At 37.4% G+C, this 27,745-nt stretch overlaps 1 protein-coding gene across 7 annotated transcripts in view; it reads left to right on the forward strand.

Moving 5' to 3' along the window:
- ANO4 (anoctamin 4) overlaps positions 1 to 27,745 on the forward strand; it is a 412,471-nt gene that overhangs the window by 355,647 nt on the left and 29,079 nt on the right. For all 7 annotated transcript variants that reach the window (XM_027071002.2, XM_027071003.2, XM_027071004.2 and 4 more), the window contains 7 exons: positions 1,218 to 1,358; positions 4,151 to 4,315; positions 10,356 to 10,392; positions 12,853 to 12,964; positions 13,941 to 13,998; positions 14,137 to 14,234; positions 16,524 to 16,666. In XM_027071002.2, coding sequence (XP_026926803.1) covers positions 1,218 to 1,358; positions 4,151 to 4,315; positions 10,356 to 10,392; positions 12,853 to 12,964; positions 13,941 to 13,998; positions 14,137 to 14,234; positions 16,524 to 16,666 — 754 coding nt within the window. The remainder of the gene's footprint in view (positions 1 to 1,217; positions 1,359 to 4,150; positions 4,316 to 10,355; positions 10,393 to 12,852; positions 12,965 to 13,940; positions 13,999 to 14,136; positions 14,235 to 16,523; positions 16,667 to 27,745) is intronic.

Here is a 27,745-nt window from a genome sequence, read left to right on the forward strand (position 1 = left end):
ACCACTCTTCTGTCAGCTCCTTCTTCACTTTCTGTCTCTCCCTCCATCGGAGTCTTGAGCATTTCTTTCTGGATTAACTCAATCTCTATTTTATCAGACTTGCCACTCATTTTCCCTCCTCTTGCAAGACATTCAAATAGAACAGGTACTTAATTAACTGGAACCACTTCAGGATACCCTCTTGCTGATTTCCTGTTTCTAATCCCATAATTGCTTTTTAGTCAGAAGCTTTTCACATTAGATGGGTCTCAACTAAATAAAACAAAGTCTCAGCTTGATTTCGAATTAGAGTTGCCTTGATTTTAGCTGGATTTGAAAGATGTTTACCTGCTATTCAATACCAATTAATACATTTAAAATCTACTGATTAAAGGTGAATGACTCTTATAGGAGCTTATTAAAAGATAGATTCACCATGTTTTGGGCTGCCTCAATTGAAAAAAATTTTTAGGTAATCTCTATACCCAATGTGGGGCTCAAACTTACAACACTGAGTTCAAGAGTTGCATGATCCACCAGCTGAGACAGCCAGGAGCCCCCCCCCCCAAAAATGTTTTTGTAATTGTAGGAGGAAACTAAAAATTATATTGCCATTATAACTCACAACATGGATTGTGGACACTTTGATGTTAAGAAATTTTCTTTGTCCTGTGTCTGTCTCATTCCCTGGTAATAAAAGTAAAAGCTTAATAGTTATTTCATACTACTAGGGACAAAGAGAAGTGGTCCCTTTTCTCATTCTGTTTGTTTCTTCTAGCACAGCTTAATATGATAACAGAGGCACTTAACTATTAGTCTAAATTTACTGCCTTGGGGAACCTGGGTAGCTCAGTCAGTTAAGCTTCCAGCTCTTGATCTTGGCTCAGGTCCTGATCTCATGGTTCATGAGATTGAGCCCCCATGGAGCCTGCTTGGGATTCTCCCTCTTCCTCTCTCTCTGCCCCTCCCCTACTCACATGCACACTGTCTCTCTCAAATAAACTTGAAAAAAATAAAATAAATTACACTGCCTTGATGATAATAAGTCTAGATCACCATCCTTTAGATTTTCTTCAGGTGGCCAATTTCCAAACATTTAAACCTGGGTCTCTGAGCTCACCTCACTGATTGACTGATTAGTGTGGTAGCTGTTGATTCAGTTTTACAGTAGAATAAAAAAGTTTTTTATTGTGTGCATATCTCTCCATTGCATAAAAATATGTCTGTTTGTTCTTTAGGAAGAAATACGGCCCCAGTTTGAAGCCAAGTACTCCAAGAAAGAGCGGATGAATCCCATTTCGGGAAAGCCAGAACCCTATCAGGCATTTGCAGATAAATGCAGCCGACTTATCGTTTCTGCATCTGGGATATTTTTTATGGTTCGAAATTTTTCTACAAAACTCTTTGTTTCATAAAGTACAAACCTATAGCGTGGTAACAACAATAATCATAGCAGGCCTTTGCATAATTCCACAAAACGTTTTTACACATTCTTGCTGTGTAATACAGTGACTCCGTGAGTAGTCGGAGATGGTACTGCTGTCCCCAAGTCACAGATGGAGCAACTGAGACTCCAGAAGGTGAAGGGCTTGTTCGGAGTCAGGCAGTAAATAACCCAGAGCTCCAGTTCTTTCTGCTCCCCTCCCTATTCCATGCCAAAAGGAAGTAAATTTGAGATAGGACCTGAAGCAGTGTTGGTCAGGCTTTTTGCTTCTCATTCCTGTGTAAGAAATACATTATCTGTCATGACCCAGTATATTCTGTGCCAGTAGATGTATAGAACTAGAGTAACTGAAACAATGCTCACCTTTGCAATATGCAGTGAACACTGATTTTTCGTTTGTTTTACTATGGTCTTTTTTTTAAATACCAGCTATAACCCCCTAAAATTGATTTCCAGATTCACTAATGGTTCTGTCAATTTGAAAAACACTAACTTGAACCTGCATTGTTGACTTTTCCTGAAAAGAAGTCATTCAGTAATCAGCTTCGACCCTGTTAATTACTGAACAAAACTTACTCATATTTTCCGAAATGTCATTTTAGAACAGTAAGGGGTTATTAGGATTCTCCTCTCCTCTTTTCAAATAGTAAGTGTGTAAATAAGTATCATAGATCATTATATCAGGAAGAACAAGATGACAGCAAATCTAGACACTTGACCCCCTTTAAGCCGGAAATAAACTGGGAAGATGAAAGGGTAGGCAGCATGCCCAGGAATCTCTTGGCTCAGACCAAGATTCAGATCCATATCTTTCTACAGACACTGCTCTGTAAGCAGTTGTGCCTGCCTTGCCTTCCATAAGCAAAGTCATATTTACCGTCTTGTTTTTTAAGTTTCTTATAAGATCTATAGATGTAGAGTAAGGACTCAGACCTGACTTCTGACTGACTGAGTCCAACAAGCTCTCCATTCCACCACATTGCCACCCTTGTCTGAAAGTCAATGTAGATTTCACCTATGTTCCCATCCATAGCTCGAGGATTAAGATGTGGGCAGTTGTTGTTGTATTTTGGCCAGTTGCAGCTAGGGTTCATGCCCAAGCTTTTAGAGCATGTCACCTATAGGAAGCCAAAATAAGTTTTAGTAAAACAGAGGAATGCTTTTATAAAGAAAGCAGTCTGTAACTCAGCAACGCCCATCCTGAGGCCCAGCTTAAAGTTTTAATAAATAAGTAGGTTAAGGTCTTTAATATATTGAATCACCTAATGAAAGACAAAAAACCTTTTGGAATCTCAGATTCCCAGTAGATAGAAGACATGTCATATTCTTCTCAAATACAATGAAATCTTCAGAGAAAGATTCCTCATTTCAGTGTTTATAAATGATTAATAAAAGATTATGTACCTATCACGTAGTTGGTGTATTCAGCAACAAATAGCTGAACACTTACTGTGCACCTGTAATTAAGTTAAGGTGCCGTGGAAACCGTGGTATGCAAAACAGATGCCATACCTGCCCTAATGGAACTTACAGTGGTTCCCCCACCCCCCACCCCTTTATCTGCAGTTTTGCTTTCTAGGGTTTTAGTTACCTACAGTCAACCCCAGGCCAGAAGCAGATAATCCTTTTCCTGACATATCTTCAGAAGGTCAATAGTAGCCTAACAGTATAATGCCTACATCATTCACCTCACTTCATCTCATCACACAGGCATTTTAACATCTCACATCATCACAAGAAGAGTACAATACAATAAGATATTTTGAGGGAGAGAAACATTTATATAGCCTTTATTACAGTATATTATTATTTTATCATTAGTTACTGTTGTTAATCTCTTACTGTGCCTAATTTGTGAATTAAACTTTCTCATAGGTATGTGTGTATAGGAAAAAACACAATATATACAGGATTCCATACTGTCTGAAGTATCAAGCATTCACTGGGGGTCTTGGAAATATCCCCCACAGACAAGGGGGGTGTGGATAGTGTACTTTCTAAGTGGTGGAAACCGGCAATAATCAAACTGACAAACTATTAGAAATTATAAATAGGCTACTAAAAGAAGAGTATAGGTACCATGTAACAATTACAAAAAAGTCTGGAGGGCATGAAAAGCTTTAGTTATGAAGTGGTTCTTGAGCTGAGGTGTGAATAATGAGTAGGTGTTAACTAGGTTGCTTGTGTGTGTGCACATATGTGTGTTTGGCAGGGGAAGGGGGTGGGTCAGCATTTTAGGCAAAGCAAATGGTCTTGAAGAATAAGGGTGCTTAGCCCATTTGAAACAATGAAAGAGGTTCTGGAGTCCCTAGACAGAAAGGAAAATGGCCTTCAACAAGGTGGAGAAAGTCTTGCAGGCCACCATGCAGACTTTGCTTTTATTCTAAGAGTGAAAGAAACCAATAGATTTACATAGAAGAGTGACATCATAAGATTTCCATAGTAAATATGCTCAATCTGATATTCTGCTAATGTTACTCCATAGCTTACACAGTTAATCAGCTTTAAAGCACTATGATTTTTCTATTTGAATAACAAAGAAAATACAGGCAAGAGAAAGTAATAATCACAATAAAAAGCAAGCATTTTGTTGTGGTTGCTTGAGTCAGTATCACCATTGTTTTATATCCTTTTCTCATTTTCCAGGGGTGGGATTTTACAGTGGTGGGAACCCTTTTCCTGAGACATTCTACTGAGGTGCTCACGGGGTCTCTGTCTTCTTGCCAGATCTGCGTGGTGATCGCGGCCGTGTTCGGGATCGTCATTTACCGGGTGGTGACGGTCAGCACTTTTGCTGCCTTTAAGTGGGCGTTAATCAGGAATAACTCTCAGGTTGCAACAACAGGGACTGCCGTGTGCATCAACTTCTGCATCATTATGCTGCTGAATGTGGTAAGTGAGCTGCACGGTAACTAGCCCAATGGTTAAAATATGTGGCCCGCAGTTTTCTGCTGCTGCTAAAAGGGACCCAGCTTCAGAAGGGCTAGCCTGTCACGTGGTGCTGATGGCTGGGCAGCAAACTGCCTGGCATGAGGAGGATTGAGAAGGATTGAGTCAAATCTAGGCTCCAGGATTTTTTAGTGTAAGATTAGGCAAGGCACTTGCTCTCTCTGAATCTTAGTTCCCTTCTTTACCCAATAAGATAACACTGTGTATATACGCCTTGGGGAAACTTAAAGAAAGAAGATACTTTAAAGGCCCAGCTTAGAATCTGTAACATAGCTCAGAAGTGTTGGTTCCCATTTCCTTTTGATTCTGAATGATAGAAAAGTGGTCAGTTTCCAAAGCATTCCTTGGAATAGCCCTGCAAGGGGATGGCACATGTAACTTGTGTTAATTTCATGCTTTTTTCAGTTCTGTATTTCATCCCAGATGTCTCCCTTAAACCCCAAATTTATACATCCAACTGTCTGCTCCACTGTCCTCCCCAAACCCCCTCTCCTTCCTCCAGAATCAGCCCCTCCACAATCTCCCCCATGTAGCTGCTCAGGCTGAAGACTTTCAGCATTACCCTTGATTCCTCTGTTTCTCTCACTGCTTCCAGAATTTGATCGCTTTTCACACATTTCCAAGTCCCACCTTGGTCCAAGACCCCAATATCTCCCTCTTGGGCTATTGCAGTGCCTTCCTAACTGGTCTTCCTGGCTGCTAGGTCTGCTCCTTCAGTTAGACTCATCACAGCAGCTGGAGTGAGCTTCTTACCTGTAAGCCAGCTTCTGTCACTGCTCTGTTCACCATGTCCGATGGCTTTCCTCTTGCTCAGAATAAAAGTTCACATCTTCATGTGGCCTCCAGGACTCTTCTTCTGGCCCCAGTGACATCTCTGACCTTGTCTTCTCCCTACTCACCCTGCTTCTCCTGTTCCATTTGTTCCCTGGATGTGCCAGGCATGCTCTCACCCTAGGCTTTTTATTCGCTCTTTTCTCTGCCTGGAATATTCTTCCCCATGGGGTCTGCATGACTTATTCCCTCACCTGCTTCAGGTATTTGTTCCAATGTCACTCTTCTAATATAAGGCTTCCATGGTCACTCAGTTTTAGAATTATAACCACTCCTGCTTCTGACAATTTCCTATCTTCTTACCTGCTCTGTTTTTCTCTGTGGTGCTTATCACCACATAGTATGCTTTTTAAAACTTATTTTATTATCTGTCTTCTCTATTAGAATGTAGGCCTATGGGGGCAGACACTTTTGTCTATGTTTTTTTTTTACTGTTTTTATTTTCCAGTGCCTGGATCAGGGCCTGGCACATAGTAGGCTCTCAGTAAATTGTTGTTGTTATTTGCAGAATGAATAATATTATTTGCTGACATTGTTAGATTTGAAGTCAACCTATACATAAAAATCCTGACATTAGAGATTTGTGGCAGGGGGTGAATAAGATAATGTATTTGGAGTGCCAAGCACAGTGTTAGGCATGGAGTAGCTGTTCAATTAATTATGGTGCCCTCACCCTTAATTATATTGCATCTTAAATCTGGGCCATAATGCTGAAATGCTCTCATCATTAAAAAAGGGTTTTCCAAAGGCCAAGCAATTTGCTACTGTTGCCAATATTGTTTAATCTGTTTGGATTATCGTTTCTAGTTCTTTAAACAATTCTAAATTCTATAACCAATATACTCAGAGTGATCCCTAAGAGAATTCAACCCACCCAATATTGAAAAACTTCATTTATGATTCTTAAGTGAATTAGTAATCACTGAGCTAATAAAATGTAGGTGATTTAGTATTATTACTGCTACTAATATTACTATTATTATTGATTAATAACAGGAACTTGGAGATTGAGAGTAGATATGTGGTACCCCCTGGCACTCCCTCCTCTAGGACTTAGCTGGTCTCCAAGTTAATTGTGGAACATACACATCGTGAAGGGGAGTGATTCATAGTGAAATTAAACAAACAGCCAGGGCAGTGAAAGATTCTATGTCTAGGTAGTTTGCAATGACTTAAAGCTCTCTTTTCTCTAATGTCTTATTAAAATTTAATTTGTACATCTTAATAAATTCCTGTATACATGTAATGAGTCTATAAATACATGGTTGCTCATACATTTTGAGCAGATACCAATGTTGTCAGTGTAACATTTTGTTTAACTAGAAATCAGTTACCCTGCAATCTCTACTTCATGAGACACACCAAGAAAAGAGGAAGTAAACAAACAATGAAGGAGGGAGCATAGGAGGTAGGAAAACTATATAGTTGTGGACATTGCAAAGCACCTACTATGTGCTGGGAGCTAGACTACTAGGCATTTATATGTTTTATCTAACAAGCACATCAGAGTCACTGAAATGGATGATGTAGAGTCCACTCACTAAAGGTAATATGTATTTTTATAATGCCTTTAAGGTATATTTTCATTTATTTTAGGTACATGTGAACACCTTTGATGTTCTGATTTCTCACCAACATCAAACTAGAAAAACAGAAGGTTACTAAGGCAAGAATTCTGACAAGAGCAAGAAATGACAAGCCATAGCAAGGGGAAGGAAGGAAAATTTTAAAAATATATATGTAAAAACTCTCAAAGCAGCAGCATCCAAGACCCTTTTGTGTAGGAAGCAGTTGCCTTACTCTCCTCAGCCATCTCTGATGACATCCCCATCTGAGCACACACATTTACAGTCCTATCTTATTCCCTGAAGCCTTGCACATTCCATTATGAAGGCAACCAAGTGTGTAATATAGTTTGGAAAGATTTTCATCAGAATATCAAAAAATAAATTAACAAGTAAGTCCTTAAGAAGCAAATATCACTTAAAGGACAGATGACAGACTAATAACTATAACGTAGCTTTGACCAGTTCAGAATTCAACTATCTACTGGCTTCTGAAATTATTCAACTTAAGATAGTTTCATGCACATTTTCATATGCATTTTTATGGCTACATAAGTTATTTTCAACTACTTAAAATTTTGGCCATACTTGTCTTGCAAAAAAGAAATCATCATTTAGTCATGAATCATTACTACTTTACATTAATTGAATATAAAAATCTTGAGAGCTAGATTGGCTTTTATCTTATGTTCATTACAGCCTCTAATTTTTAAATAATATTGTTATAGATCACATACCCTGTTTCTGACTTTATGCTAGAGTTCTCCAACCCTAACTGAAGAAGCAGATGTATAAGGGATGTCTATTTTCTAGGTTTTATGATATGTATTTACTTCTTACTAACTGTTTAAGTGGCAGTTATTAGTTTTCATTTTATTTCTTCTTGAAAAATAAATACTTGAACGATAGAGTGAGTAGGATGGGTTTTCTTGCTCCTTGTCATACTGTTTCACTCTCATTCTGTTTCTATTGTGACCAAAGAACATCTTAATATGGTTACAAACAAAAGATGTCAATTAGAATATATCCCAGGAGGAGACTAAAAGTTATTGCCATCCTTTTTACTCAGGCATACCAATATGAATCAGATGTTTCATTATACTCTAAACAGTGAAAACCACAATGTCTTGTTCCAAAAAGAAGTAAACCATAAAACATGGCTTGCATCAGAACATGCCCACCTACATTGATCAGGTGGACAAGATCAAATTAGAAGCACTCATAGTTTCTTTTGGAAATATACTTAAGGTCAGAAAGCTTTCTGTCAGTTACAGATTTTAACTTTCCCAATTTGTGGCATCCAGTTTGAGAAGAGATTTTCTACTGCTTTTATCGGAACAAATCATCCATTATTTCTATCTCAACTGCCTAATGAGAAACCAGACCTTTTCCAGAAACCACTCATCTGAAGGTCTCTTGCTAGTCGCCACACCCTCTGCTTATGTGCCCTTTCCAGCTGCATCCTGTTCAAAACCTCAGTGTCCATCCCCTTGCATCTGTGAACATTTTATAAATGTTTTATAAATGTTCATAGATGCCATGGATCCCTACTGTGTCCCCATACACTTTGCCTTATTTTTCACAAGGTTAATATTAATCATATTTTGACTCCTGCATTGTTCTTTCTCTAAGTTCCTTTTTTTTTTCAGTGTCCAAACCAAAATAATGTTGGCATGTCACCAGCTATCAAGACCTTTGAGACAGGAGTGCAAAGTGCAGCACTTGAACAAACATTAAAGATACAAATGATAAACTAGATAATCAGAAATTGTATTTTGAGGGGTACCTGGGTGGCTCAGTCAGTTAATCATCCAACTCTTCATTTTGGCTAAGGTCATGATCTTGCAGTTTATGAGATCAAGCCCTGCATCAGCCTCTGCGCTGACAGTGTGGAACCTGCTTGGGATATTCTCTCTCTCTGTCTCTGTCTCTCTCTCTCTTCTCTCTCTGCCCCTCCCCTGCTCGCTCTTGCCCTCTCCTCCTCTCTCTTTCAAAATCAACAAATAAACTTTTTTTTTCAAGTTGTATTTTGAGAAAGGTTGTCTCAGTCAAATCTAATTTTCCTTGAAAATTACATAATTAACTTTAATGATAAAATGTGTTAACAGTAAAATATATTTTATTAAAAAACACCTGTCCTAATCTGTGGTTAACCAGTATTTTTAAGATAAAATTAAAATGTATGACTACACCACAGGATTTCTTATGAAAAACTGCACCAATCTCTTTTAACACTGGATTCCAAGAGTCTGAAGTTTCTATACACAAAATTTGATACTATGGCCATATTAATTATCTTACTATAGCAAAGCATAGTCATTGCTGAAAGTTTAGAATCATACAGCCAGTATTTTATCTATTTCTGTAGTTAGCCAAAATCCCAAATAAGGGAATTGAGAAGCTTGAAGGACCTTAAGATCAATGAGTCCTATACCCATTCTCAACCACATAAAATGAAAACAATGGTTTGAAGAAGAGATAAGGTAACATGCGCAAGCCCTACAGCTTGCTAGCTGGTAAAGTTATAATTCCAGCCAGGGGAATTTTAACCAGTGCATTTTCACCATTTCAGTCTAAATAGGATCTTAATTTTCATGTTGTTCAAATATATTTCACTAGTTTTCTGAAATTTCCATTTTATCATCTTTTATTTTAGAGAAGGCACTTTTTCTTTTTCTCAATTTATACCCTCTCTGGGGATGCAAACTTGGGTTTACCCTGAACTGTACCCTGCACTTTTATAAATCATGTACACACACACACACACACACACACACACACACACACACACACCACACACCACACACACACACACACACACACACACTATCCCTTCCCTCTTAGGACCCTCTATTTACCAAACAGCTGGGTAAGTGAAGGATGCATCCAATCCACTAATGGAAAAGCAGAGTATAAACTTAGGAGTTCCCAGTAAGGTTTCATCACTTTAGTATTTATTAATGCTCTAATCTAGAAAATACAGCAGTCCATAAACAGTGAGATTACAGAATTTTTTACATTTTTTAAGTTTATCTATTTATTTTGAGAGAGAGAGAGAGAGAGCACACGCAGAGGAAGGGCAGAGAGACAGGGAGAGAGAGAGAATCCCAAGCAGACTCCATGCTATCAGCACAGAAACCGATGGGGGACTCAAACTCACAAGCCTTGAGATCATGACCTGAGCCAACACCAAGAGTCAGATGCTTAACCAACTGAGCCACCCAGGTGCCCTGAGATTATAGAATCTTACCATCAGAATCAGTCTTAGAGATCCTAAGGTCCAAGAATGTTGTGATTTGCCCGCCATCACATAGCAAGCTGGTCATCAGTGGCAGCTAGTCTTGTTGCCACAGAATTATTCACTCCAACATAAGAAGTGAAATTTTAAAAATAGTAAAATGGGACCTTGTGCATTTCTTTCTTGCCCAGAAAGGACACAATGTTTGTTTACAATGTTTTCATTGTTCAAGTAATGGGCGGTTAATGAAATTATTTTCACTCATGACTTGATTACCTATTTCCTTTATAATTACATATTTTGTAGCATCTAGGGTCTTTTTGTTAAATGTATGAAATTTGTTTTACAGCTCTATGAAAAAGTTGCACTTCTTCTGACGAATTTAGGTAAGTGAGACCCTTCTTATTTCATGGTACAGTACTGTGGTCTGTAAAGCATCCTTTCAAAGATTCATTTATGAAATACTGCTGAAAAGAAATATTCTTTTTATTTCAAATTGCATACAATAAGTTCTTTGCTTTCAATGGAACATTTTAAGTATGTCTAGCAATTGAGGGATCTTTTCTGTCTAAAGCTTTAAAGCTTGTCATAAATATTATCTATCATGAGGTAATGTAATTTTAGACAGGTTTTCTCTTAATGCACAAAAAATATAGCGTCACAAAAGTACATGTGAATAAAGTGCCCAGAATCATTTAGAAAATTGTTCACTTGCTATTGCGTACAATTTTCATTTAAATAAAAATGTATCAAGTTTTTCATGGTATATATAAAACCACAGCAAGGTTAGCTGTTTTGGAGACTGGGAGCCTTCTACCAGGAATGTAGGTGACCACTACTACTGATGTTTGTAGAAATAACACTCACCTGGACAAGTCACCTTTAAGAACATGTCTCTGACTCCATAAAGCATTAGAACAATCTGGAAGCCTACTATATACTGTGCATTTTCCATGTTTTCAAGGTATAAAAATTGTCCCAATTTTGTTAATGAAACATCAGTCATTTTACTGTATACAATTTCAGAAAATTACATGCTCCCACAAGTAACCTATTTTAATACATTCCCATATATAGCTTGTCCAGAGGGGGGAAAAATCACAAAAGCGCTTTCATTTATAATAATCATAATACAAGATGCCATGTATCGAGCTTTTCTATGTACCAGGTACAGGGGTAGGCATGTGGCATATCTCCTTTAATGTCATTGAAACCTCCATCCTTACTTCTCCTTCCCCAAAAAGATAGAAAGAGGTTCATATCCACAGAAGAGGTAACTGCATTGGCAGATTGTGTCCAATGGCACCTTGATCCAGGCTGGCAAAGATGCCGAGGTGATACAGTCCTGGTCCATCTGTGGTTGAGATACCTGGGAACCCACCCAGCTGGCAAACAACGTGGGACACCTTCCTAGGTTACCAGTAGTTCAGTAGCAGAAGTGAAACAAAGCCAAAACTCTTTTATTATCTTTTTAAAAAATATTTTTAATGTTTATTTATTTTTGAGAGAGAGCATGAATGGGGGAGGGGCAGAGAGAGAGGGAGACACAGAATCCAAAGCAGGCTCCAAGCTCTGAGATGTCAGCACTGAGCCTGATGATGCAGGGCTTGAACTCATGAGCTGTAAGATCACTACCTGAGCCAAAGTCAGTCGCTTAACCAACTGAGCCACCCAGGCACCCTTATCTTTTTAATGTGATTTATTGTCAAATTGACTAACGTACAGTGTGTAAAGTGTGCTCTTGGTTTTTGGGGTAGATTCCCATGGTTCATCACTTATATACAACACCCAGCACTCATCCCAACAAGCGCCCTCCTCAATGCCCATCACTCACTTTCCCCTCTCCCCCACCCCCACATCAATCCTGTATTTTCTTCCCTCATCAGCAGTACACCCTTGTTAAATTATATTCTCCCCTCCCTTCTCAGATATGCTCCAGCAAGCATTTTGAATTATAATTAGTGGAAAAGGAACTGATGGGGTGAAATGGTAAAGAGCAATAGAAGCTCAGGGAATGTGGAAACAGAAAAAGTACTATTGTATTAAATACATTTTCCTTGACATTGTTTGGGATGAGGTTGAAGCTCCGAGGGAAGGATAGGTGCATTTGACATGAGATGTCAAGTTGGAAGTTTGATTTATATTTGATTCATATCAGTGTCCAAAGAGCATTTGCTTTATGGAAGTCAAAATATAAAGAGATGAGAACTGGCACATGACTGAGGTCAGGATATTATAAGATGCAGATGGTGATATACAGTAAAAGCTCTAAAAATGAGGTCGTCTCCTTTTTGTCCACGGGAATGAAAAATGATGGATGAGGGTGACAGGCAAAGAAGTCAGATACTCAGCATTCTGGGAGGGGGGGGGTCTGACTCCCTCTTGCCCAACAGCACCTGACATTTCACCAGAATAGATATTGAGAACAAGGAATTATTAGGAGCTGGAAGAGAAACTGACCCCACACAGACCCTACCTCACAGGGGGAAACTAAGAGCAACGGAAAGACTCCTGCAGGGTGCCAGGCCTGGGAATGAGGCCCCTTAAGCTTGGCTGCCTCTACTCCAGGCTCTCTGGGCATCCTGTCACAGCAGAACAAACTGGATATTCCATCCCTTCAGACATGTCAGTAGCTGCTTTCCACCACAACCTGGATGGGACTGGTCTGCAAGCTTAAGGCTCGATCCCCTGGGTGGTCCATTCCATCACATACCATCTACAGGCACTGTGGTCTCCTGCAGCTTCCTTAGAACACCTCTGCTCCTGTGTGTATAGGGAGCAGGGCAGAGGGAGTTGAGAAGGGGTCAAATGCAGCCTATCAAATTCTACTCCCCTTTTGTCCACAGAACAGCCTCGCACAGAGTCTGAATGGGAGAACAGCTTCACCCTGAAAATGTTTCTTTTTCAGTTTGTCAATCTGAACAGCTCCACATTTTACATCGCATTCTTCCTTGGAAGGTAAGAACCTGATCTCTCCACGCTTTTGGAGGCCAGGACAGAGCGCTCAGAGGTCGCTGACCAGGGTGACAGAGAAGCACCTCCTTTAGAGTAATTTTTACAAAGGCTAAAAAGAGAAGATCAGCCTCCTCCTTTCCCTTCCTATTCTCCTCGTGGGGAATGGTCACTCCACTCAAGTATTACCTGTGCACCTTTTCTCAGTGTAAGGTACACAGAGGAGAAGCATTTGCACAAGTGAAGGATGAATTTAAAACTTGTGGGCTCCATGCACACCTGAATCAGGACCCTGGGTCTCACACCAATGCAAGCAGGTGGTGTAATGGGGACAGTGATCTGCAGTGTATCCTGGATGCCGGCCTTCACAGAAAAGGGAAAGGCATCCAGACAGGAAAGGGGCTGACGTAGGACTCCAGAGGAGAGTAGGCAACTTCCGAATCCAGCAGTTATGAGGATTTGGAAAGGCTCCTGTGTGGAGAAGTCCTGTCCTATGGATTCCATTGCTCCAGGAAGTGTTTCCCAGGAGATGAGAACCAGAGGAGGGTGGAGCGTTGGGTTTTGCTGGGATGGATGCAGCAGCCTCTCCTCAGTTTCGAGCTACTTCAGCATGCAATTCTAGTCAAATAGTGAAGCTGGTTATTTTTTTAAATTAAACGTTCATTCAAAAAGATCAGAATGTGTTTCAATCCAACATGCTGTTACACAGGCCAGAGCACTTGATACTTAGCAGAAAATGTTCAAAGTCACAGCAAGCAACAAGAGCTGGCCTCTGTGGTTAGCAGCCAGGCAGTCCAGAAAGGGATATATCCCCCGGAGAATTCCAGAAGCTGCAGTTTTGACAGCTCTGGAGAGTTTCCTAATTCTCTCAGACCTGATTGTACCCATAATTTTCACTGGAGGATAGGCTACCCTGAACATAATAGTCACCGAAAGCTTAGACCTACAGGATGCTAATAGTCTGTTTTTCTGTGTGTTAAAGATTTACAGGACACCCAGGTGCCTACTTGAGGCTGATAAACAGATGGAGACTAGAAGAGGTCTGTATTCTTCCCTATTTCCTTGTTTGCTACAGACTTCTATTAAACAGCCTAGGGCCACTTTGTGCAGATTAGAAACGAGACACTCTTTCTTCCTCTCCATTGATTCTGGAATTTCTGTGTTTGCTTACCTCGCAGTGCCACCCTAGTGGATGCCTTATTGATCTCTGTATGCAAATGGGTATTATAATGGTGCTAAAGCAGACCTGGAATAATTTCATGGAACTTGGCTACCCGTAAGTACCTTAGACATGTGTAGTAGAGATGCAGCATTGCTCATTATTGGCTTTTCTAGGTGTGGCAAGTAAGATAAGCAATGCAGACTCAGCAGTTACACCAGGGCGTGTACCTGGAGCTAAGCGTTCGTGCTCAGTTATTCAAAGACGGTCATGAAAGTAATAAACATTAGCTCTTTAGGAAGATTTAGCATAAGAAGTATGAATGATAGTGAATATCCTTTTAAAAAGTCTCTGTGGGGCCCTAAATATTGAACACTTGCTTGGAAGTTTCTTTAAATGATGCCTCTGACCCTCATACCATAGCACTGCAAGGCTCTCACTAGTTAGGACACATTAACTAGAGCTCTGCTCTCCCACGCCCATGATAAATCAGGAATTAATTTTTTTTTAACTATCTTAAATTCAAACTCTACAGAAAAGGAACTTATGGGAAAAAAAAGTTTAGAGATGCAGAAAAGAAACTGGAGTATTTCTAAGTCAACATATCCTAACCAGCAAAAATATGTTCACCTGGTGATAAGAGTTTATGTTGATGACAATAGGCAAAAAACATGCATCACTTTTATAAGGATAACTGAATTCTGCTGTGTTTGCTCAGCTCTGGTCAGTTAAGTTTTAAAGGAACATAAATCAGCAACTTCTCTTTCTGCTTTTTTTTTTTATGTTTATTTGTGAGAGAGAAAGAAAGAGTGCAAGCAGGGGAGGGGCAGAGAGAGGGGACAGAGAATCTGAAGCAGGCTCAGAGCTATTGTCAGCACAGAGTCCGACATGGGGTTCAAACCCACAATCTGTGAGATCATGACCTGATCCAAAATCAAGAGTCGTACAGCTAACTGACTGAGCCACCCAGGAGCCCCTCTCTTTCTGCTTTAATTCCTTCCACACCTATTGGTTCTCATGGCAGCTTGGTGTCTCCATAGAGAACTCCAGGTTTCAGGGAGGACCATTCAACCAGAACAATTATCTAGAACTTGGATCGCTTTGAAAAAGTCCCCTCTTGGCTCTTTGTCGGAGCCAATGCCAGTAGTTTTCGATTCTTAGAATTCTTTTTAAAAAACGTATTCCAAGTGCTTGATGTTTTCTATAAAACTTTTTTAAATGCATAAAGTTTAAAAATTAACAGCATTGTATGCTTCTTTAAAGTATAAACCATAATTTATCAAATGTCAGAGACATCAAGGGAACTATATATATATATATATATTTTTTAACGTTTATTTGTTTTTGAGAGAGAGAGACAGAGAACAAGCAGGGGAGGGGCAGAGAGAGAGGGAGACACAGAATCTGAAGCAGGCTCTAGGCTCTGAGCTGTCAGCACAGAGCCTGATGCAGGGCTCAAACCCACATACTGTGAGATCATGACCTGAGCTGAAGTCAGTTATTTAACTGACCGAGCCACCTAGGTGCCCCCAAGGGAACTATATTTTATCTTCTAGTATTATGGACATAGAGCAAAATTGTGAAATAGGTCATTTGTCTTCAATACCCCCTCTCATTTTTTCTTTTATTTCACATTTTGTTTCTGGTTGGGTTTTTTTGTTTGTTGGGTTGGTTGGTTGGTTGGTTTTGTTTTAGGGGGGTTTTTTGAGCATTTCTACTCTTGGATACCCTTCAATTTTTCCTTGTCCCCTACGGCACACAGACCTGACCCCCCACCCATTTCCTTAACCCCATTCCGTATCATAAGATGCACTCCTGAACATTACTAAGGATTAATGTGCTAACCTCACCAGTATAGGATGCATTTTACTGGGAATCAGAGCCCCTGTCTCAAGATCAAGCTAAAAGCAGGCAAGTCCAACTGTGGAACTGCATGCAGACTTCAGTGTGCCAAAAAGAGGAAACATTTAGTGGGTTTGCAGATCTTCCAGGACCTCCCTCAGAATATGCAGATCAGCACCCACATGGTTAAGACTGCTCATGGGTCCTGAGTTAAATCAGCTAAGCCAAACCTTCCTCTACTCCAAGGTCAGGGTATTGCCTTCGTGCCAGAGGATCAGTTCATAGATGCTCTCTGTCCTCTATCCAACCCTCCAAGGCAACACTAAACATGAAACAATTTCATGAATATTTAAAATAAGTTCATCAGACATTCTGTTCACTTGCAAGTACAAATGCATGAAGTATAGCCTCCATTGTTATTTTCTTCCTAATCCAAGGTTTTATGTCCTTGGCAGCCGATCCTAAAAAGTTTTAAATGATGGTTCCATATTTGAATTCTGTCTTATTACTTATGTCTTACGAACAGCCATATATTTTTTTAAAGGAACTTATCTTGTCGTGCAGGTTAATTCAGAATTGGTGGACCAGAAGGAAAGTACGACAGGAACGTGGACCTGAAAGAAAAATAAGTTTCCCACAGTGGGAAAAGGACTACAACCTTCAGCCCATGAATGCCTATGGACTCTTCGATGAATACTTAGAAATGAGTATGGAAATATCCTATTTTATCCTATTAACTCTAAATTCAAATTCTAGATCTCAAGCTATAATTCAGCTAGACATGCACCCATTATCACTGAGGCCAGAAGCATGTGGGGATTCTTAGGTGCTTCAGAGGAGAGAGTTTCTTGCTTTAAGAAGTTCAATCCATAGAGATGGTGCCAAAAGCCTGGTCGCTTCAAACTCCTCATGATATTGCGTCCTGTCCCTTATAATCAATCACCAGAAAACAAGAATGGGTTGGAAAATTTGGTGGGCCAAAGAAAAAGGAGTTATCATTCATGGCATGATTGATTCTCTCATTTAGCAGACATGTATTGAGCCATGTTATGTCCAGACAGACCGTATGCTTGGCACTAGAACTACAAGAAGGAATAAGGCATAGTCCCAGCTCTCAAAGAACTTATGTGGAGGGAAAGTCAGAGATGTAAAAATAAGTGCAGTAAAGTATAATAGATGCTGCAGGATGCATCAGGGGAGACTTAGGGGGAACAGCCATTTCTCTTGGAGATGATGGCAGGAAGCCAGGAATGCTTAAACTATGCAACTTACATTTAGGGAATTAGATTTCTCTATTATTCAAACCCTACTTATTTATCTTAGCATGTTATTTAAGAGCATGGGCTATGGAAACAGATTGCCTGGGTTTAAATCCCAGCCCTATCACTTATTAACTATGAAATCTTGGATAATAACTTAATCTCTGTCTCAATTTGCTCACCTCTAAAGTGGGGATAATAATGAGTGTAACCACTTCATAAGGTCTTTATGTGGATTAAATGAGTTAATGAATGGAAAGGGCTTAGAACAATGACTGGCTCATAGTATATACTTGGTACATGTTATCTGTATCATTATTATTATTTTCCTGTTCTTATCTCCCAGGGGAGAAAAGCTAACAAAATCTCTTAGCAGATATATTGAGTGTGTATAGGTTTGTTTGTTTTTTTCAATTATGTTTATGCTCTGTAACATGGGGGTAAAAGTGAGGGTACGGATGGACAAGAAGCATTACTTCTGAAAGGAGTTCTTTCTGGGAAAAATCTGAAAATTAAAGGAATAGCAGAATTGATGCTTAACGTTTTTTAGATTGCTTATGTCTTAAGCATCTACTGTTGTTTTTGGAGTTTCAATTATAGAAGGGCAGAATGATATAACTCAGAGAAGAAATCAATGTGGGCATTAATAATAAAACTTAATAAAGGGAATTCATTAAGAGAACTAACCCCTTTGAGGTCTCTTAATGGACTCTTCTCCCATAAAGAAGGAAATGAACAATAATGTTGGTATATTGAGTGCTTGAAAAGAAGCTTTTATGTGGCTGGAATTAGTACAGTTCCAAGTACTGCGGTATCTGTAACAAGAAACAAATCTTGGAAGCATCGCAAGCAGGCCAGAGAATCCTAACTGCTTCCTTCTATTCTCGTCATTTTATTTTCTTAATGACTTCCCTGCTTTGTTTTATATATTTTTAAATGTGTTCATTAAAGTATAACAGATAATGCAAAACTATACAAGTAAGTGTACAGATCCATAAATTTTTACAAATTTTCCCATCTGTGTAAGTAAGAGTTTGACAGACTACTAGCCCTCAGGCCAAATTGAGCCCACTGCCTATTTTTATAAATAAAGTTTTATTGGTACATAGCAATATCCATTTAGTTACATATTATCTATAGTTCATTTTACACAACAGTAGAATTGAGTAGTTGTGCCAGACACTGTATAGCCCAGCCCATCAAGTCTGAAATATTTACTGACTCCTTAAAGAAAATGTTTGCCATTCTTTGTGATAGATCAAGAAGCAGAATATTATCATTATCAAAGAAGGCTCCTTTGTTTTCTTTCCACATCATAACACCCTCACTAACTACTTTTCTGGTTTTTAATGCCATAGATTAATTGTAGCTTTTTTAAATTCCCATATGAATGAAATTATAAAATACATACTGTTCTTTCATTCAACACCATGTTTATAAAATTCTTCTATGTTGCTACAGGTAGTAAAATTTTATTTTCGTTACCATATAGTATTCTTAGAATGTATACCTGAAGGAAAATTATGAAGCAGGTGGAATTTCTCTTTGATACTCACCTCCATCTTTAGGCATATGTGGGGTTTTTTTTTACGTTTCTACTCCCAGATAGTCCCCAATTTTCTCTTCTGTTCCCCTAAATCACATAGACCCCACCCCCAACTTTCAACCCTCTCCCATATCATAAAATTTACTTTATGAGTATGAAACTTCATGAGCACTGCTAAGGATAAACATGCTAGATAAATGCTTTCTAATAGGAATAAAAGCCTCTGTCAAGCTTGAATAAAAAAAAAAAGTCAAATTTACTTGTGGAAATGCAGATGTCACTGTGCCAATAGATGAACTATTTTGTGAGTCTGCAGATCTTCTAGGCTCCTGGAAATAAATAGGAATATAGCAATATTTATCTATCCATTCTACTGGGGATAGATATGTGGGATATTTCCAGGTTTGAGCTTTTACAAATAATACTGCTGTGAACGTTTTGTACCTGTGCTTTGGTTAACATATGTACATATTTCTGAAGGGAATTTATGTAGGAGTGGAGTTACTGGGCCATAAGATAGGCACCTGTTGATCTTCAGCAAACACTGAGTTTTTAAAACTAAGTTGTACCAATTTACAACTTAGCAGTCTTAGAGTATTAGTTATTCCACACACTCACTAAAACTTGTTAGTCCTTGCAAATATTAGCCTCTCTGGTTGGTATGTCGTAGTATGTCATGGTTTTAATTTGAAATTTCGTGGTGACTAGTAACGCTGAGCACCTTTTCATATGTTTATGGCTATAAGGCTATGCTTTTTTGTGTGAATTCCCATTCAAATCCATGATCTTATTGTTTCTTTTTCTTAGTGATTTGTAGAAGTTATTAACCTATTTTGGATATGGGTCCTTTGTCAGGTATCTATGTTGTAAATCAAATAGCCTTTCCCAGTTGGTGACTTGGCTTCTTACTCTCTTGCTGATATATTAAAGTGAACAAAAACTTCAACTTTGTTCTTCTTCAAAATTGGTTCCCTGTAACTTTTAGAATCAGATTTATAATTTCTACACTTAGCTTACTTTTATATTGGGATTTTCTTTTCTCATTGATTTTTTAAAATGTTTTTAAATTTTAAGTTCAAGATAGTTAACATACAGTGTAGTCTTGGCTTCATGAGTAGAACCCAGTGATTATCTCTTATATATGACACCCACTGCTCATCCCAAAAAGTGCCCTCCATAATGTCCCCCACCCTCCCACCCTCCAGCAACCCTCAGTTTGTTCTCTGTATTTAAGAGTCTTTTATGGTTTGCCTCCCTCTTTGTTTTTATCTTATTTTTCCTTTGGTATAAGAAAATGGTCCAGGTTCATTCTTCTGCATATTGCTGTCCAGTGCTGTCCAGTTTCCTTTTATATTCCCTATGTTCATCTGTCGTTTCTCAAATTCCAAATATGAATGAAATCATATGATATCTGTTTTTCTCTGACTTATTTTGCTTAGCATAATACCTTCTCATTCCATCCACATTGTTGCAAATGGCAAGATTTCATTCTTTTTCATTGCTAAGTAGTATTTCATTGTGTGTGTGTGTGTGTGTGTGTGTGTGTGTCCCCCCCACACACACACCAGCTGATGGACATGTGGGCTCCTTCCATAATTTGGCTATTGTTGATAGTGCTGCTATAAACATTGGGATGCATATACCCTTTCAAATCAGCATTTTTGTATCCTTTGGATAAATTCATGCTAGTGCAATTGCTGGGTCATAAGGTAGTTCTATTTTTAATTTTTTGAGGAACCTCCATACTGTTTTCCAGAGTGGCTGTACCAGTTTGCATTCAATGCAGTCTCTATCAAAATAACACCAACAAGGGCCCCTGGTGGCAGTCAGTTGAGTGTCCAACTCAGTCTCAACTCAGGTCATGATTTTATGGTTTGTGAGTTCGAGCCCCACATTGAGCAGTGTGCTGATGATGCAAAGGCTGCTTGGGATTCTGTCTCTCCTTCTCTCTGCCCCTCTCTCTCAATAAATAAATAAACTTAAAAAAATTTTTTTAATGATACCAGCTTCTTCACAGAGCTAGAACAAACAAGCCTAAAATTTATATGGAACCACAAAAGGCCCCAGATAGCTAAAGCAGTCCTGAACAAGAAAACCAAAGTGGAAGACATCACAATTCTAGACTTTAAGCATATTACAAAGCTGTAATCATCAAGATAGTATGGTACTGGCACAAAAACAGACACATAGATCAATGGTATAGAATAAAGAACTCAAAAATGGGCCCACAAATATATGGCCAACTAATCTTCAAGAAAGCAGCAAAGAGTATCCAATAGAAAAAAGAAAGTCTCTTTAGCATAGTGCTGGGAGAACTGGACAGTAACATGCAGAAGAATGAACCTGGACCACTTTCTCACACCATACACAAAAATAAACTCAAAATGGATGAAACACCTAAATGCGAGACAGGAAACAATCAAAATCCTACAGATGATAAGCAGCAACCTCTTCCACCTCGGTTGCAACAACTTCTTACTTGACATATCTCCAGAGGCAAGAAAAGTAAAGGCAAAAATGAACCATTAGGACTTCATCAAGATAAAAAGCTTCTGCACAGCAAAGGAAGCAATCAGCAAAACTAAAAGGCAACCAACAGAAATAGAGAAGATATTTGCAAATGACATATCAGATAAAGGGTTAGTATCCAAAATCTATAAAGAACTTACCAAACTCAACACTCGAAAAACAAATAATCTAGTGAAGAAATGGGCAAAAGACATGAATAGACACTTTTCCAAAGCAGACATCCAGATGGCCAACAGACACATGAAAAGATCCTCAACATCACTCGTCATCATGGAAATACAAATCAAAACCATAATGAGATACCACCTCACACCTGTCAGAATGGCTGAAATTAACTCAGGAAAAAACAGATGTTGGTGAGGATGCACAGAAAGGGGAACCCTCTTGCACTGTTGGTGGGAAGTCTGATTGATTTTTTAAGACTTTGTTTTTAGAGCAGTTTTTGATTTACCACAAAATTGAGAAGAGTGGCACATTTCTTACCAAGGATGAACCTACATTAACACATCATAATCACCCTAAGTCCATAGTTTACTTTACTTTTGGTGTTTTACATTCTATGGATTTGGACAAATGTACTATGACATATATCTATCCTTATAATATTATATAGAGTATTTTCACTGTCCTAAAAATCCTCTGTGCCCTGCCTACTCATTTATCCCCCAACCTTGCCATGTACATACCTTTTGTTAAGTGTAAGAACTTTACTTATATCCCTAGGTTGCTAAGCGTTATCGTAAGTTGTAATTAAATTCTATCAAATCATTTTTCTAAATCTACTAAAATCATGTGTTTCTTCTTTATTAATGTGGCGAATTTCATTGATTGATTCTATTGGTTGTTAAAGTTTTATTGGTTGTTCCACTGACCTAGCAGACTTGGAAAAAATAATCACTTGGTCATCCTTTTTTTGCTTGTATTGCCAAATTTAATTTGCTAATATTTGTATGTAAGTTCATGAAACATATACTATACTTTCTTTTTTGTAATGTTTCAGAATTTGGTGTCATTGTTATGATGACCTCTGATTCAGATAATTTTCCCCCTTTTTTCCTATTCTCTTAAACAGCTTGTGTAAGATTATTATTTCTTACATACATATCTGGAAGAACTCAGTGAAGTTAGCTAGACTTGGAATTTTCTTTGTGGGAAGATTTCTAACTGTATATTTAATTTACTTAATAGCTATAGGACTATTTCCATTTTCTATTTTGAGTATCCATTTTAAGAGCTGTTTCTTAGTTGTTTTTTAACAAATTTATCCATTTCATGTAAGTATTCAGATTTAGTGGAACAAAATTGTTTGAAATACCCTCTTCTTAACTTTTTGTTTATATAAGGCCTGTAATATTGTTCTCTTTTTCAGTTATAATTCTATAGTTTGTACTTTTCTTTTTTCTCTTTAACAGTCTGTCAAGAGACTTGTTAATCTTTTCCAAAAAAAAAAATCAACTTGTGCTTTGTTGATTTTATTTCTCTATTACTCATTTGCCTTCTATTTCATTCATTTCTGCTTTTATCTTTATTTCCTTTCTTATGTGTTATTTGGGCTTAATTTTCTCTTTTACCAGTATCTTAAGAGGGAAGCTTAAATCACTGATTTTCAGCTTTTATTCTTATCCAATATAGGCATTTAGAGCTATAATTTTCTCTATGAACACTTCTTTAGCTGCATCCCATAAATTCTGGCATGTTTTATTTTCATTGTTAAGATATATTCCATTGACATTCATATTTGATCTATGTATTTTTTTAGTAATGTTGCTTACTTTTATGTTTATGTTACTAAAGTAAGCAACTTTAGTAATGTTGCTTTAGTAATGTTACATGTTTAGATAGTTGCTTACTATCAAAAGATGGGAATTTTCTAGTTCTAGTTATCCCTCTGTCACTGATTTCTAATTTAATTTCATTGTGGTCAGAGGATATTCTCTATATTATTTCAGTTGTTTGATATATGATGAGATTTGCTTTATGCCCTGGTATATTGTCTATTTTGGTGAGTGCTTCAAGTGTGTCCTGCAATTATTTGATATAATGCTCTACATATGTCAGTTAGTCAACACTGTTTGTGTTGTCTTTATCTTCTGTGGTCTTATTAAACTTCGTCTACTTTATCTACTAAGTTATTTTCTCTACTATTTTCTCTACTAGATATTATCTACTAAGATACTATTTTATTCACTAAGAAAAGTATATTAAAATTCCCACATATGATCGTGAATTTATTATCCTTTTAGTACTGTCACCTTTTCTTTTATGCATTTTGAAGATGTGTTATGTGTAAACAGTTTAGGATTTTCCTAGTTTACTATTGACCTTTTTAGCTTTATGTAAAACCACTTTTTGTCTCTAATAATGTAATATTTTGAAGATGTGATGAGGAAGAAGCTAAGGAGCTAACATTGAAATCTTCCAAAGGACAGAACTGAACCTCTCACAGTCTTTCAGGACTAAGAAAATACAGACTCACCAGGTTCTCAGTCACAGCCAAAGAACAAGAAAAAAAAAACAGAGGTGAACCACACTTTATAAAAACTACCATCTAAAACCAGCCCAGCTTAATCAATGACCATATTTGAAGTGATCATCTCCCTCTTTATCTGCCTTAACAGCAGCACAAGGAACATTTTCTTGTAGAAAAAAACATAACTGATAACAGAGATCAAGAACCTTGCTACATAGTAAATAATTTAAGCTTTGGAGTCAAGAGGAAAAATATTATACAAGTACTTATAAATATAAGCACTTCACATATAAAAAACCATGTTTAGTTCAGAGATGGTTTTCAAAAAGAAACAAAACCAGGGATCTGGCCGGAACTGGCCTGAAAGCAATAGTTTACTATTTCTTCATCTAGAGTTTCCATATGTTTGGCAAACTATAAAAGTTATTAGGCATGTAGCCTGTTGAGTTATAAGAAATGTAAACATAAATTCATAACAAAGGAAAATGTCTGCTACTTCAAATGCAAAATTGGAGGTTCCTACCATTAAATACTATGAAAAAATCAAGGAAATATGGTATTACAAAAAGAAAATAATTCTCCAGCAACAAAATTCTAAGGCACATAATATTATAATTTAACTGATAAAGAATTCAAAACTGTTATGAAGAAATTCAGTGAGCTACAAGAAAACTCAGGCAATTCAATAACTCAGGAATAAAATGAATGAACAGAAGGAGTTCTTTACCAAAGAGATTGAATTTATAAAAAAAAAAATTCTGGAGCTGAAGAATTCAGTAAATGAAATAAAGAATTCAATGGAGAGCATAAGTTAGGTACTAGAGAAAGTCAGATGGAAGAAAAAATAAATGATTTAGAGGATAGGAATAGAGAAATAAAGGATAAAGAATTTAGATTTTTAAAAACTGAAGAAACCCTATAAGAGCTCTCAGATTCAGTTATAATGGCAAATATAAGAATAACTGCTATACCAGAAAGAGAAGAGAGGGATAAGGAGGCAGAGAGTTTGTTTAAAGAAATAATAGCTGAAAACTTCTTAAATCATGGGAAGGAATTGGACACACAAATGCACAAAGCTAGTTGAACACCCTCTTATCTCAATGCAAAAAAACAAACAAACTTCTCCAACACACATTATAATGAAACTGTTAGAAATCAGTTATAATGAATTTTAAAGGAAACAGGGACAGGAGGTGAGGGGGGGGGGTGGGGGGGGAAGTAACCTAAGAAGAATCCTCATTAGGCTGTCAGCAGATTTCTCAGCAGAAACTCTACAGGCCAGGAAGCATGGAATGACATATTTAAAGTACTGAAAGATAAAAATTACCCACCAAGAACACTTTACCTGGCAGTTTTCCCTCTGATATGAAGAATAAATAAAGGCTTTCCCAGACAAACAAAAGCTAAAAGAGTTTACCACCACAGTACCTCCCTTGCAAGTAATGTTGATGAGTTCTTCAAGCTAAAAATGAAAAGATGCTGATTGGTGACATAAAAACATATGAGAGTACATAAAACTTTGGTAAAGGCAAAAAATAAATTCAAAATAGAAGACTGTAATAGGATGGTGTATTAACCCCTTAATATAGTATAAAGATTGAAAGAAAAGAGGATTAAAAATAATTATAACTACTATAATTTGTTAATGAATTGACAGCATAAAAAGAAGTAAATTGTAACATCAAAAATACAAAAAGGGAGGTGTAAAAGTGTGGAGGCTTTATAGGCAAATGAAGATACATTGCTATCAGCATAAAATGGACTGTTTTATTCGTGAGATATTTTATGTAACCCTGATGGTAACCACAAAGCAAAATTCTGGAGTAGATTCATGCAACATAAAAAAAAAAAAAAGACTGAGCATATTACAATGGAAAACACCAGCTTCAGAGGTAGAAAGAAACAAAGGAGAAAAGAAACAAAATAAATACAAAATAGCCAAAAGGTTATTGGTTATGGTAAGATGGCAGTAGTAAGTTCCTATATATCCATAGTCACTCTAAATGTAAATGAATTGAATTCACCAATTAAAAGGTACAGGGTGGCTGGCTGGATTAAAAAATAAGAGTCACCTATATGCTGCCTACAGGAGTCTTGTTTCAATTCTAAAGACACACATGGGCCCAAAGTAAAGGAATGGAAGAAGATACTCCATGCAAGTAGAAATGAAAAGAAAGTGGGATTAGCTATACTTATGTCAAACAGAGTTCCAGGCAAAAACAGTAACAAGACAAAGTCATTATAGAATGATAAAGGAAGCAATACATCCAGAAGATATAATAGTCATAAATATATATGAACTCAGCATCAGAGCACCTAAATATATTAAGCGAATACTAATAGATCTGAAGAGAAAAATAGACCAACAGTACAATAATACTAGAGGACTTCAATACTCCACTATCAGCAGTGGATAAATCATCCAGACAGAAAATCACCAAGGAAACATTGGAACTGAACCAAACATTAGACCAAATGGACTTAAACATATATAGAACAGTCCATCCAACAGCAGAATACATATTCTTCTCATTGTGTACATGGAATATTCTCCATGATAGATCATATGGTAGGACATAAAATCAACAAATTTAAGAAGATTGAAATCATACCAACTAAATATTCCAACCACAGTGGTATAAAACTGGAAAGTTACAAGAAGAAAGTTCTAATCTACAAATGTGTGGAAACTAAAAAACATACTTCTGAACAACTAATGGGTCAAAGTAGAAATCAAAAGGAAAACAAAGTATCCCAAAACAAATAAAAATGAAACACAACATACCAAAACTTATAGGACAAAGATAGTTTTTTTTATTTCAATGTAATTAACATAGAGTGTTATATTAATTTCAGGTGTACAATATAGTGATTCAACTATTCTATACATTACTCAGGGCTCATCATGATAAGTGTACTCAGCATCCCCTTCACCTCTTTTACCCATGCCCTCCAGCTTCCTCCCCTCTGTTAATTACCAGTTTGTTCTTTGTATTTAAGAGTCAGGATTATTTTTTTTGTCTTTTTTTTTTTTTTGCTTTGTTTCGTAAATACCACATAGGAGTGAAACCATATGGTTTTTGTTTTTATCTCACTGATTTATTTCACTTAGCATTGTACACTCTAGATCCACTCATGTTGTTGCAAATGTCAAGATTTCATTTCCTTTTTGATGACTGAGTATCCCATTGTATATAAATACCACCTCTTTATCCATTCATACCTCTATCAGTGGACTCCTGGGTTGCTTCCATATCTTAGCTATTGTAAATAATGCTGCAGTAAACATAGGGATGCATTTTTTTTTAATTAGTGTTTTTGTATTCTTTGGGTAAATACTGAACAGTGGAGTATCTGAATCATATGGTAATAGTATTTTCAGTTTTTTGAGGAACCTCCATACTGTTTTTCCACAGTGGTTGCACCATTTGCATTTCCACCAGCAGTGCACAAGGGTACATTTTTTTCCACATCCTCTCCAACACTTGTTTCTTGTGCTTTTGATTTTAGCTATTCCAATAGGTGTGAGGTAATATCTTATTGTGGTTTTGATTTGCATTTCCCTGATGATGAATGATGTTGAGCACCCTTTAATGTATCTGTTGGCCATCTGTATGTCCTCTTTGAAGAACTGTATGTTCATGTCTTTTGCCCAACTTTTAATTTCATTATTTGGGGGAGGGAGGTTGGTGAAGTTCTTTATTTATTTTGGATATTAACTCCTTAGCATATGTATCATTTGCAAGTATCTTCTTCCATTCAACAGGTTGTCTCTTTGTTTTTTGAATGGTTTCTTTTGCTGTGCAAAAGCTTTTTATTTTGATATAGTCTCAATAGTTTATTTTTGCTTTTGTTTCCCTTGCCTTAGAAGACATATCTAGAAAAATGTTGCTACAGCCAATGTCAGAGAAGTTACTGTGTGTGCTCTCTTCTAGGATTTTTATGGTTTCAGGTCTCACCTTTAGATCTTTAATCCATTTTT

Source organism: Acinonyx jubatus, chromosome B4 (assembly GCF_027475565.1).
Source record: "Acinonyx jubatus isolate Ajub_Pintada_27869175 chromosome B4, VMU_Ajub_asm_v1.0, whole genome shotgun sequence".
NCBI lineage: Eukaryota > Metazoa > Chordata > Mammalia > Carnivora > Felidae > Acinonyx > Acinonyx jubatus.